Source organism: Protomyctophum bolini (assembly GCF_963924005.1).
Source record: "Protomyctophum bolini genome assembly, chromosome: 6".
NCBI lineage: Eukaryota > Metazoa > Chordata > Actinopteri > Myctophiformes > Myctophidae > Protomyctophum > Protomyctophum bolini.
Window position 1 is genome coordinate 49257124 of NC_137867.1, and position 13999 is coordinate 49271122.

General features: G+C 48.4%; 1 protein-coding gene across 1 annotated transcript; it reads left to right on the top strand.

Moving 5' to 3' along the window:
* Positions 1 to 11428: 11428 nt before the first annotated feature.
* On the top strand, positions 11429 to 13567 carry LOC308317080 (sperm-associated antigen 1-like; the record flags this gene model as incomplete). Its single annotated transcript, XM_080765871.1, has 1 exon — positions 11429 to 13567. One exon carries the CDS (start codon positions 11429 to 11431, stop codon positions 13565 to 13567), a length of 2139 nt encoding a protein of 712 aa, XP_080621997.1.
* Positions 13568 to 13999: the final 432 nt, after the last annotated feature.

Sequence of the window (13999 nt, forward strand, 5' to 3'; positions counted from 1 at the left end):
CGTCTCAATAATAAGGCAGACACTCACTCTATTCTGTGATGCAGGTTATTGGCAGACACTCCCTAAACAGGCTTCACGCTGGCTCTGGTCTCCCCTCCCCCCCCCCCCCCCCCCCCCCCCCCACACACACACACACACACACACACACACACACACACCTGCTCTAAACAGACGAGTGTTTGTTTGACTCAAACTCCGTCGTGTTTGTTTGTTAGTAAAACAGTGAAATAAACAAGTTAAAACGTACCAATTGCTTCCACCTCATGGAAGATGAGGAGAGTTGTCAGTGTTGTCAGGGATTTGGAAAACTGCCCAGAGACATGACGGTGACAGAAAGAGGAGAAGTTTAATTATCGTCCTTGGGGAAAAAAAAAGGAGTCCATTCCCCAAGAGACCAGGTGAGTTAGCTTACCTACTAGCTACTGTTAATTATAGCTGCTTTAGCATTCATGGTTAATGGAGGTGAATTGTTGTTTGTGTGTAATGTCATGTCACTAATTATATTTACAAAAAGTAAAATGAAAGAACTAGTCAGGATATAGTGTGCTGTGCCTGTGAAGTGAATAATATTGTGTTTCTTTGCTGTTAGGCAGAAATATCATATCCTCCATTTAGGCCTGACTGTTGACATTAAAAAAAAAAAAAAAAAAAAATGTAAAAGATGTTTCTATATCAGTGGTTCTCAATATTTCATGTCAAGGACCCCACAAACTATATGTAATATGCCGCGGACCACCAGCTGAAAATATGATGTTCCAGGGACCTCAACAGAAGCAAAGATTTGAGTTAAAACTGAAACTGAAATATATTCAAAGATTTGAGGCACATTTTCACGATTGTTCACGACTGACATTTTTATAATCTGATCTCAGGTCAGAATGGGTTAATCAGACCAGTGTGTGTCCAGTGGAAACCTCGTATGAATCTGATCTCAGGTCAGAATGGCTTAATGCCTATACTTCTTCATACAAGACTGTCACACGGAAGTATGAGCAAGTACAAGCTATAGCTCACATGTGCAAATGTTTTTTTTTTAATACTAAAATAATTAGGTATAGATATAAATAAGTAGATTCAACTATAATTATTATTATCGTAAGTCGATGTCAAACAATTTATAGTAACAAAACCATACAATGTAAAAATAAATAATAAAAATACTAGGCTATATATTCATGAAAAATAACATGTTTTGGTTAATGTATGTTTTGAATGGTGAAACCACTCCCTTACGGAGCTATGGGTGTGGCTGGCTGCCTGCCTGCCTGTGTAAAGGAAAGGTACTATGTTTACCCAGGGTAACTGGACTAAGGAAAGGAAAGGTACTATGTTTACCCAGGGTAACTGGACTAAGGAAAGGAAAGGTACTATGTTTACCCAGAGTAACTGGACTAAAGGCACTATGTTTACCCAGGGTAACTGGACTAAGGAAAGGAAAGGTACTATGTTTACCCAGGGTAACTGGACTAAGGAAAGGAAAGGTACTATGTTTACCCAGGGTAACTGGACTAAGGAAAGGAAAGGTACTATGTTTACCCAGGGTAACTGGACTAAGGAAAGGAAAGGTACTATGTTTACCCAGGGTAACTGGACTAAGGAAAGGAAAGGTACTATGTTTACCCAGGGTAACTGGACTAAGGAAAGGAAAGGTACTATGTTTACCCAGGGTAACTGGACTAAGGAAAGGAAGGGTACTATGTTTACCCATGGTAACTGGACTAAAGGTACTATGTTTACCCAGGGTAACTGGACTAAGGAAAGGAAAGGTACTATGTTTACCCAGGGTAACTGGACTAAAGGTACTATGTTTACCCAGGGTAACTGGACTAAAGGTACTATGTTTACCCAGGGTAACTGGACTAAGCTCAAGAACGTGTTCAGAGCACTACTGTTTACTGTCTGAGCACTGTGTGTGTGGCTGGCTTGCGGGGACCCCCACACGGAGTTGCACCACTCACTTCACACGGGTGTGATTTTTAAGGTGCTACTGTATATAAATTCAAGTTATTTAATATTATTTATGTCTGCTCTCCTATATATTATAGCTGTGAATGCTGGACCCTGAAGCCTGCTCTACACCGTCCCCTGGTCCCACTGGACCCTGAAGCCAGCTCTACACCGTCCCCTGGTCCCACTGGACCCTGAAGCCAGCTCTCTACCGTCCCCTGGTCCCACTGGACCCTGAAGCCAGCTCTATACCGTCCCCTGGTCCCACTGGACCCTGAAGCCAGCTCTATCCGTCCCCTGGTCCCACTGGACCCTGAAGCCAGCTCTACACCGTCCCTGGTCCCACTGGACCCTGAAGCCAGCTCTACACCGTCCCCTGGTCCCACTGGACCCTGAAGCCAGCTCTACACCGTCCCCTGGTCCCACTGGACCCTGAAGCCAGCTCTACACCGTCCCCTGGTCCCACTGGACCCTGAAGCCAGCTCTACACCGTCCCCTGGTCCCACTGGACCCTGAAGCCAGCTCTATACCGTCCCCTGGTCCCACTGGACCCTGAAGCCAGCTCTACACCGTCCCCTGGTCCCACTGGACCCTGAAGCCAGCTCTACACCGTCCCCTGGTCCCACTGGACCCTGAAGCCAGCTCTACACCGTCCCCTGGTCCCACTGGACCCTGAAGCCAGCTCTATACCGTCCCCTGGTCCCACTGGACCCTGAAGCCAGCTCTACACCGTCCCCTGGTCCCACTGGACCCTGAAGCCAGCTCTACACCGTCCCCTGGTCCCACTGGACCCTGAAGCCAGCTCTACACCGTCCCCTGGTCCCACTGGACCCTGAAGCCAGCTCTACACCGTCCCCTGGTCCCACTGGACCCTGAAGCCAGCTCTATACCGTCCCCTGGTCCCACTGGACCCTGAAGCCAGCTCTACACCGTCCCCTGGTCCCACTGGACCCTGAAGCCAGCTCTACACCGTCCCCTGGTCCCACTGGACCCTGAAGCCAGCTCTACACCGTCCCCTGGTCCCACTGGACCCTGAAGCCAGCTCTACACCGTCCCCTGGTCCCACTGGACCCTGAAGCCAGCTCTATACCGTCCCCTGGTCCCACTGGACCCTGAAGCCAGCTCTCTACCGTCCCCTGGTCCCACTGGACCCTGAAGCCAGCTCTATACCGTCCCACTGGACCCTGAAGCCAGCTCTACACCGTCCCCTGGTCCCACTGGACCCTGAAGCCAGCTCTATACCGTCCCCTGGTCCCACTGGACCCTGAAGCCAGCTCTATACCGTCCCCTGGTCCCACTGGACCCTGAAGCCAGCTCTATACCGTCCCCTGGTCCCACTGGACCCTGAAGCCAGCTCTATACCGTCCCCTGGTCCCACTGTGCTATACACCAGAATGCTACGTGCAGTGCTAAACATTAACCAGGATGAACACGTTTACCAACAAGCTTCTGTGTGGGGCGATACCGAGGGTGGGTGAGAGAAGATGGCCTCCAGCAGGAGACTGAATGAGGCTGGTCGGTGCAATTGACCCCGGGCGGGATGTATGGAGGAGACTGGAGATGTATGGAGGAGACTGGAGATGTATGGAGGAGACTGGAGATGTATGGAGGAGACTGGAGATGTATGGAGGAGACTGGAGATGTATGGAGGAGACTGGAGATGTATGGAGGAGACTGGAGATGTATGGAGGAGACTGGAGATGCTGCTGGAGGATCTCATCTGAGGATGAACTAGAAAGAGGACTGCTAAAATGACAAATGGTGCATTTATATAGCGCCTTTATCCAAGGCGCTTTACATAGTGCATTACACACACACACACACACACACACACACACACACACACACACACACACACACATTCACACACTGATTGCGGCGGAAGCCATGCAAGGCACCAACCAGCACATCAGGAGCAATTTGGGGGTTCAGTGTCTTCTTGCCCAAGGACACTTCGACATGTATAGACAGGAGGGGGAGCCGGGATTCGAACCGCCGACCCACGGACGACCTGCTCTACATCCTGAGCCACAGTCGCCACATCGCCCTATCTCTCTCTATCCATTGGTGGGTTCCAAACTTTGACCCTGCTGGCCGCCATCCCTTCTTCTACAACTGAAGTAGAAGACAGCTCAAGGTACGAACCCTTTTTATCCATCTTTGCTGCTGCTGCTGCTTGTGTTGTAAGCAAATCAAGCTGTGTGAACACTTCAAGTTGTTGCTGTCATTTTGGGACGCAATGATTGGGTGGCAATTAATGAAACATGTTCAGTCAGTGACTGTTTGTGTCTCTGGGATTGGATGCTGCCGTCTGTGTTGTGTGGTGTCTCCTCTGGGATTGGACGCTGCAGTCTGTGTTGTGTGGTGTCTGCTCTGGGATTGGACGCTGCAGTCTGTGTTGTGTTGTGTCTGCTCTGGGATTGGACGCTGCAGTCTGTGTTGTGTTGTGTCTGCTCTGGGATTGGACGCTGCAGTCTGTGTTGTGTTGTGTCTGCTCTGGGATTGGATGCTGCAGTCTGTGTTGTGTTCTGTCTGCTCTGGGATTGGATGCTGCAGTCTGTGTTGTGTTCTGTCTGCTCTGGGATTGGATGCTGCAGTCTGTGTTTGCGAACGCAGTGAGCACTTACTATGAGACCTAGCAGATCATGTCTGTGTGTCCGTGCGTGTGTGTGTCCCCCCTTTGTGCCCATATATGGAGCTGATTGATTTGTTTGTCATTGATGCAACACACTCCATATTTGGTGTTGTGTTGTGTCTGCTCTGGGATTGGACGCTGCAGTCTGTGTTGTGTTGTGTCTGCTCTGGGATTGGACGCTGCAGTCTGTGTTGTGTTGTGTCTGCTCTGGGATTGGACGCTGCAGTCTGTGTTGTGTTGTGTCTGCTCTGGGATTGGATGCTGCAGTCTGTGTTGTGTTGTGTCTGCTCTGGGATTGGATGCTGCAGTCTGTGTTGTGTTGTGTCTGCTCTGGGATTGGACGCTACAGTCTGTGTTGTGTTGTGTCTGCTCTGGGATTGGACGCTACAGTCTGTGTTGTGTTGTGTCTGCTCTGGGATTGGATGCTGCAGTCTGTGTTGTGATGTGTCTGCTCTGGGATTGGATGCTGCAGTCTGTGTTGTGTTGTGTCTGCTCTGGGATTGGACGCTACAGTCTGTGTTGTGTTGGCCGATGAACAAACTGAGTTGTTGTAACAGAACAGTATCATGTGGATCTTGGCCACTTCAGTTAGCCTTTTAAGTTCAAGCTAGAGGTTTTGGGCTTCCACATGACGACAGCCATCATTTAAAAATGAAGACTGATGTTCATCTACACTACAGTTGGTAGATGTTAGTTAGTGTTACTACACTAAGTGTGCGGCTGCTGTGTTGTGGCTGTGTTGAAGATTGTATCTCTATACTGGTCTATTCCTCATGGCCTGCCGTAGCCATAATTCTTTCTCTCTCTCTGGTTGGTTCATATGACGCTGGCTTGTGTCAACACCTCTGTCAATGTAGGTATTTTCTTAAGTCGTGCCAGAGAAGCCATGTAGCATCATCTCTCTCTCTCTCTCGCTCTCTCTCTCTCGTGGTCCGTCCATGTGACACCTAGTTAGTACATTCTTGTGTAGACTGACTCGCACCACTCAGTTCACACGGGTGTGATTTTTCTTGTATGTGTATAGGACATGTAGTGATGCGTGACGCGTGTGTTCATACATGTCCAAGCACCCAGTTATGTGCGTGGCGATTCATCATAAACTTATATTTGTATGATCGTGACAGCCCTGCCATAATTTGGTGCCAATAGCGTGCGTCCATTCTGAACGGGAACCCATTTTGGTGTCAGCATCATGATATGCTTTAGCTATTGAAAAATAGCAGATCTACGAGCTTGTAGGTCTGCTATTTTTGAAAAATCGACATTTTTTTAGAATCTGATCTCGGGTCAGAATGGGGTAATCAGACCAGTGTGTGTCCAGTGGAAACCTCATATGAATCTGATCTCAGGTCAGAATGGGATATTGTGGGAGAAAGTGTGTGGGTACCTGAGGAATAAAAAATAGCAGCGATTTTGTAACTCATTTTTCACCCCTGTGTCAATCATCTAATGTGATCCTGGGCTCTACACACCCTCCACCAACCTAGTCCCCATATATGGGGGACAAGGGGAGAGCAACGGACTTGAACTCATGCTCCCTTCATGCCTGAGTGTCCAAGTTGCTCCTTTACACCTGACAGGGGGGAGTTTCCCTGGTTGGACGTAGCGCGTGGAAGGAACACGTTATTCCAACCATTTCCTTTCCCCTCCATCAGGCGCCCCGGCCGGCCAGGGGGAGGCAGTTTAGAGACCAGGATTACTGCATGTTTTTTGTGAGGGTACTTATACCCTAGGGGACACGTGGAGAACATGTGAGGGTACCTACCCTAGGGGACACGGGGAGAACATGTGAGGGTACCTACCCTAGGGGACACGGGGAGAACATGTGAGGGTACCTACCCTAGGGGACACGGGGAGAACATGTGAGGGTACCTACCCTATAGGGGACACGGGGAGAACATGTGAGGGTACCTACCCTAGGGGACACGGGGAGAACATGTGAGGGTACCTACCCTAGGGGACACGGGGAGAACATGTGAGGGTACCTACCCTACGGGACCCGGGGAGAACATGTGAGGGTACCTACCCTAGGGGACACGGGGAGAACATGTGAGGGTACCTACCCTAGGGGACACGGGGAGAACATGTGAGGGTACCTACCCTAGGGGACACGGGGGGAGAACATGTGAGGGTACCTACCCTAGGGGACACGGGGGGAGAACATGTGAGGGTACCTACCCTAGGGGACACGGGGAGAACATGTGAGGGTACCTACCTCTCTGTCTTTTTCAGTTCAGTTACTATTTGTATGAAGACCTCCTGATGGATCACCATGGATCACTCCTGGTGTTCCAGATCTTATTGACCACCTTAGTGCAAACCACAGCCCAATAAAAGTCTTGTTCCAGAGCGGTGTTGTTTTTGGCAGCACATTTCTATTTTAGTTTTAGTCATAGTCTCTTGAATAGTTTTCACTTTGTTTTAGTCGCATTTTAGTCACCTGGAATGTCTTAGTGTTTAGTCTAGTTTTAGTCGACTAAATGTCATACGATTTTAGTCGACTCAATCTACAGTTGATTTAGTCGACTAAAATGTGTTTTGACAGGCCTTGATGTCGTTGTAATGACATATTTTACACTTTGTTTGCATGCTGAAAATGGCAGATATACAATCTCACAACACGTCGCAGCGCGACGCGTTGTGAGATTGTATGTCTGCTATTTTCAGCATGCAACCAAAGCATAAAACTGGTTCTCTTGTCCGCTATAGTCCCTTCCTAACATTTTAGTCTAGTTTTTATTTGTCGACAAAATTGTCAGTATATTTAGTCTTAGTTTTAGTCACCATAGCTTATAGTTTTCATTTAGTTTCCATTCGTTTTTGTCAGTGGAAGAAGATAGTCGACGAACATTTTTCGTCTTAGTTTTAGTCGACGAAAACAACACTGTTCCATAGTGGGCTTTGTTTTCATCAAAGACTCCATAGAAACAATACTGCATTATTTATAAGTAACGTTAATGTTAAAACTAGAGCTGGGACTCGATTAAAAAAACAAATCTAATTAATCAGAGGCGTTGTAGTTAATTAATCTAGATTATTCGCATTTTAATCGCATATCAATATTGAACCTGAGAACAGCGAGAAACCTTTTTTTTATTTTATGTTTTTTGGTATCCCAGTGAATCAATGAATAGTGACTACAGGATACCACTCATTTTCAACATTTTACTGTCATTAATATACCTGTTGTGGAAATAATAATAAAAAGTCACCCCATTCTGTGTTGCCTAGAACTGGAGGTCTGGAAAAAAAAATTAGTAACAGTAACGAGTACATCTCAGTGACATCACAAAGCTGTACTTACTTCATATTGTTACTGTTTTTTGTCAGACCTCCAGTTCTAGGCAACACAAAATGGGGTGACTTTTTATTATTTCCAGTTTTCAGTACTATAGAAAAGCGCCCAGTGAGAAACGTTCCGCGGTGAAAAAAAAGGTGCGATTAATTTATCTGTAGTTAATCGCGATACATTTTTCTGTAGTTAATTATATACTTTTACTATACCAATGTTCTTTAAACATACCTGTTTTTGTTTTTCATCAAGATTTCTTTTTTTAACTTGTGTATATATATATTGCCACTATAAGCTCATTTACAGGCAATTTGTTTCATTTTATAAGACATGTTCATTCTTTCGCAGTTAATTTAGTTTTTCAGTGTGAAAGCAAAATAAGTGAATAAATTACACTTTAACCCATTTTCTTATAGCCTACGTTAGCTATTGAAAAATAGCAGATCTACAAGCTCACAGCTTGTAGAACTTGTAGGTCTGCTATCTTTGAAAAATCGTAAAAATGCGGCACAAATCTTTGAATAGGTATCCACACTTTTCCTGGGCAGTGTGTGCTCCAGTTCCTGTTGATTTCATTGGATATCATTGGTCATCTGACCAGTTTCATTGGCTTTCATTGGATCAAATCGACAGCAACTGGAGCACACACAGCCCAGGAAAAGTGTGGATATCTTTCAGAACTTTCTTTTTATTTCGACGTCAGGCCTGAATGGGTTAATGGCATTTAACCCATTCTGACCTGAGATCAGATTCTAAAAATGTCTTCCACATCCCGACAGTTTTCTGAAAAAGCTTATGTTTCTATATGTCAGTCGTTCTTCGATATTTCAAAAATAGCAGACCTACAATCTCTACTACTGGTAAAAAAAATTGCAGATCTGCTATTTCCCAATAGCTAAAGCATAACGTAATGCGAACACCAAAAGGGGTTCCCGCCCCAAAATGCGTTAATGGGCTGTGTTGGAGACAAGATTATTCTAAATCTTCCCTTCATTGTCAACTTTAAAAACAAACATTAAACCCGCACGAGGGATAACAAAATGAATGTCTTGGAAGCACCGACTGAGGTTTAACACTTACCACAACAGTCCCTGCTGTTGCATCAATAACTGTCAACTTTAACCCATTCTGACCTGAGATCAGATTCATACGAGGTTTCCACTGGACACACACTGGTCTGATTAACCCATTCTGACCTGAGATCAGATTCATACGAGGTTTCCACTGGACACACACTGGTCTGATTAACCCATTCTGACCTGAGATCAGATTCATACGAGGTTTCCACTGGACACACACCCTGGTATGATTAACCCCATTCTGACCCGAGATCAGATTCTAAAAATGTCAAGTCGTTCTTCGATTTTTCAAAAATAGTGCCAGAGACTATCTGGCTTCCCCAGGGACGGATTAACCCCCACGAGGGCCCCTGGGCCGGTAATATTTGCAGGGTCCTCCTATAGCGAGCGTGTGTGCGCGACATTTTTGGTGTTTTTCCGTGTCTTTATCATCTTTTTAACCTAAATTGAACAAAATCAACAGCCAATGAAGGGCGTCAAACCTATAGTACCTCACGGTCTAATTTCCCCCGAAGGGCCCCCGAGAGCCACGGGCCCCGAGAGCCAAGGGCCCCTTAGGCCACGGCCCCCGAGAGCCAAGGGCCCCTTGGGCCACGGGCCCAATGGCTAATTTGTCCCTGCAGGGTTTTTCCCCTGCGCATGATATGTTTGTGACATCCGGAACTCGTGGAATCACGTCACGCTTTGCTTAGTTCTTAGTGGCCGAAAAGACACATTATCATTTATGCCCCAAATATGGAGATGACTGAATGACTGATGTCATAGACTCGCCTGTGCAAGTATACTGTGATAACGTACAGTGTACTGTGATAACGTACAGTGTACTGTGATAACGTACAGGGTACTGTGATAACGTACAGGGTACTGTGATAACGTACAGGGTACTGTGATAACGTACAGTGTACTGTGATAACGTACAGTGTACTGTGATAACGTACAGTGTACTGTGATAACGTACAGTGTACTGTGATAACGTACAGGGTACTGTGATAACGTACAGGGTACTGTGATAACGTACAGGGTACTGTGATAACGTACAGTGTACTGTGATAACGTACAGTGTACTGTGATAACGTACAGTGTACTGTGATAACGTACAGTGTACTGTGATAACGTACAGGGTACTGTGATAACGTACAGGGTACTGTGATAACGTACAGTGTACTGTGATAACGTACAGTGTACTGTGATAACGTACAGGGTACTGTGATAACGTACAGGGTACTGTGATAACGTACAGGGTACTGTGATAACGTACAGTGTACTGTGATAACGTACAGTGTACTGTGATAACGTACAGGGTACTGTGATAACGTACAGTGTACTGTGATAACGTACAGTGTACTGTGATAACGTACAGGGTACTGTGATAACGTACAGTGTACTGTGATAACGTACAGGGTACTGTGATAACGTACAGGGTACTGTGATAACGTACAGGGCATTGAGTACTGTGACAACACGAGCATTATATAACGGGTCGTTTTGAGGAAGCGATCTGATTGGTTGAAACAGCCTTCTAGCCGTGGTTCAAACGAGCACCACTATACCACACCTAATCAAAACAAATAATTCAGCCGCTCTGTTCTCCCAGAGCGCTAGCAGACTGGGTGGCTAGGCTATAGCTAGTTTCTGTTCTCCCAGAGCGCTAGCAGACTGGGTGGCTAGGCTATAGCTAGTTTCTGTTCTCCCAGAGCGCTATAGCAGACTGGGTGGCTAGGCTATAGCTAGTTTCTGTTCTCCCAGAGCGCTAGCAGACTGGGTGGCTAGGCTATAGCTAGTTTCTGTTCTCCCAGAGCGCTAGCAGACTGGGTGGCTACGCTATAGCTAGTTTCTGTTCTCCCAGAGCGCTAGCAGACTGGGTGGCTAGGCTTTAGCTAGTTTCTGTTCTCCCAGAGCGCTAGCAGACTGGGTGGCTAGGCTATAGCTAGTTTCTGTTCTCCCAGAGCGCTAGCAGACTGGGTGGCTAGGCTATAGCTAGTTTCTGTTCTCCCAGAGCGCTAGCAGACTGGGTGGCTACGCTATAGCTAGTTTCTGTTCTCCCAGAGCGCTAGCAGACTGGGTGGCTAGGCTATAGCTAGTTTCTGTTCTCCCAGAGCGCTAGCAGACTGGGTGGCTAGGCTATAGCTAGTTTCTTGGGACATTTGTGGTCGTAGTGACTACATCTGTCATTAAAGAAATATGTTTTTCCAGCGATTTTCATAACAGCATTGAGTACTGTGATGGTCCCCCATGGTGCAGAGATTGGTATTTTTGTCCTTCTGAGAGCATTGTCAGGTGATGGTTTGTGTAGTAAATGACGTCAGACCAACCTTGATCAGCCTATAAGATGTCGACATTCAATTATATCAGTGATTTGAAGAGGTATACCTGTTCATTGATATCACTGATGGCAATATATCGCTAGGTTTACATGTTTTCTATCGTTGCCCAATAGATTTGTTCTCGTCTGCGACTTTCGGTTTCCAGGGAAGGATGCAAGGACCTGGTTACTATAATCCCATTTCAGAAAAAACAGGTTACTCCGTTCTAAATGGAGACAGCCGTCACGGAAAGATTCCCGTGGAGCACATGACTTACGCGTACATCGCAAGGTGCAAAGACGCCAGATACCTGGAGAAGATTCTGACGCGGCTGAGTTCCGGAGCCGAGGGCGCTTTCCCCGACCTGGTCCGGCACTGCGAGGACCACCTGCGGAGACTGGACCCCGGGAACCAGTCCCTCAGGAAGGACAATCCGGTGGCCGGACGTTCCAGCATCCCCGACGACGAGGAGTGGAGTGAGATCATGGCCTCCCCTCAGTACTGGGACGAGAAAAAGAGGGAGTGTGAAGCGGCGCTAAAAGAGCCTCCTAAAGTGCCTCCGATACGGAGCCCTTTCTCCATTCCACTCGGACAGAATGCACAACCTGAGAACTCCTTGAAGAAGGCCGCCCCCCGCGACTTCCGAGAATGGGACAAATTTAATGCCGAAAAGGAATGTGAAAAAGTCGATGCGGACGTTGCAATGGAAGACCCTTCTGCCGTCACATGCTCCGGCCATCCTTCAGAGCTCGAATCCACGGTTGACGCAAAATCGCAGACTCTGCGTCGGGAGAATTTGGCAGACGATGAAAGGAACAAAGGCAACGAATCTTACAGAGCTGGTGACTATAGGAAGGCGGTTCTTTGTTACTCCAGGAGTATCGCCGTTACACCAACTGTGACAGCGTACAGCAACAGAGCCATGGCACACATTAAACAGGAAGACTGGCACAGTGCCATGGACGACTGCCAGAAGGCGTTGGAGCTGGAACCGGGCGACGTCAAGGCCCGGTACTGTCGTGCCAAAGTTCACAAGAACTTGAGAAACTTCGCGATGGCTGCCGAGGACCTGAGATCTCTGCTTCGTGAACGTCCAAAGGAGCGTGAAACTATCAGACTTCTGGCTGAAGTTGAGGAGAAGATAAGAGAAGGCCAATCAGAGCACCGGAACAAAGGCAAGAAAATCCTCATAGAGGAGGAGAACGACGACGACTCCGGTGAAGATACTTTCGCATCCTTGAAGCGAGAAGGAAATGACTTTGTGAAGAACGGACAATACCAGGATGCTGTGGCGAAGTACAGTCGATGCCTGGAGATGACGCCCAACGACCCTGTCGTCTACGCCAACAGGGCCCACTGCTACCTGAAGCTGGAGAGGTTCGCAGAGGCCAAACGGGACTGCGACGTGTCGCTCGGGCTGGAGAAAGGCCCGAAGACGATCTACCGACGAGCCATGGCTCACAAAGGCCTGCGGGACTACCCGGCGTGCATCCACGACCTGCAGGCACTGCTGAGGTGCGACCCAAACAACTGGGCGGCCGAGAGAGAGCTGGGGGAGGTTTTGGTTTCACACCTGACCAACGTCTCCGTCTCGCCACCAGCCAATCACAGGAGGGTCGTTCCGCTCACGGATGTGGAAGCCGACGAGGAAGTGGAGGAAGTGGAGGAAGTGGCGGCGACGACGTCGTCTGGCGACTCGGAGACGAACCGCGGCGGAGAGGTGGAGGTCGGCGGCGCTAACGTCCCGTCTCCGAGTGGACCGCACACGGAGAAGGAACGCCAGAAGAAAGTCGATTCGGGCGACGTGGCGATGGAAGAAGAAGAAGAGCCTCCCGCCGCCGCCGCCGCCGCCGCGGCGGCGTGGCTCGACGAGCAGGCGCTCGCCCGCGCGGTCCACGAGAAGGACCGCGGCAACGAGGCGTACCGGGACGGCCTGTACGAGCGGGCGCTCGCCGACTACTCCAGGAGCATCGACGCCGCGCCGACGGCGGTGGCGTTCAACAACCGCGCCCAGGCGCTCATCAAGCTGCGGCGGTGGGGCGACGCCATGCGCGACTGCCAGACCGTGCTGGAGCGGGAGCCGCGCAACCTGAAGGCCCTGCTGCGCCGCGCCGAAGTCCGCAGGAACCTGGGAGACTTTCCGGAGGCCCTCGACGACCTGACGCTGGTGCTCGGGGAGGTCCCGCAGAACGCCGCCGCCAACAGGCTCCTGGACCGGGTGGAACGGGACCAGCGGAGCAAAGGCAGCGCAGCGGACATACCGGAGGTCGAAATGGAGGACATGCAGAAATATAGGAGTTATATTTCTTAAAACCAAAAGTGGCACACTGTGGGTATGAAGGTGGAGTGTGCCGTTTTGATGTTTGTATACTTTTCTTTTCCGCTGTTGTTTGTGATGGAGTTAAAGATGGAGTTCTGTGATTCTTCCCCCCCCCCCACCCTAAAACAACAAAGTGTTCAGTATTTGTTAAAATGTCGTTTTTATGTGGACACGCCCACCGGGTCATTGGGTTTGCCTGGTGGGCGTGTCCACCTGGTGGGCGTGTCCACCTGAACTGAAGCCACGCTTTCACTATATCACTGTTTTTTTCATTGGCACGTTTGACTTTCAAGGTTTCAACCCTAAATACAAAGGGAAGACATCATTGCACATAAAAACCACCAACAAAAGGATCTAATGAAGTAGGCCTACTGTCACCTCATAAAAGCATGAGATAACAACCACACCAAGGGCTCTAATGAA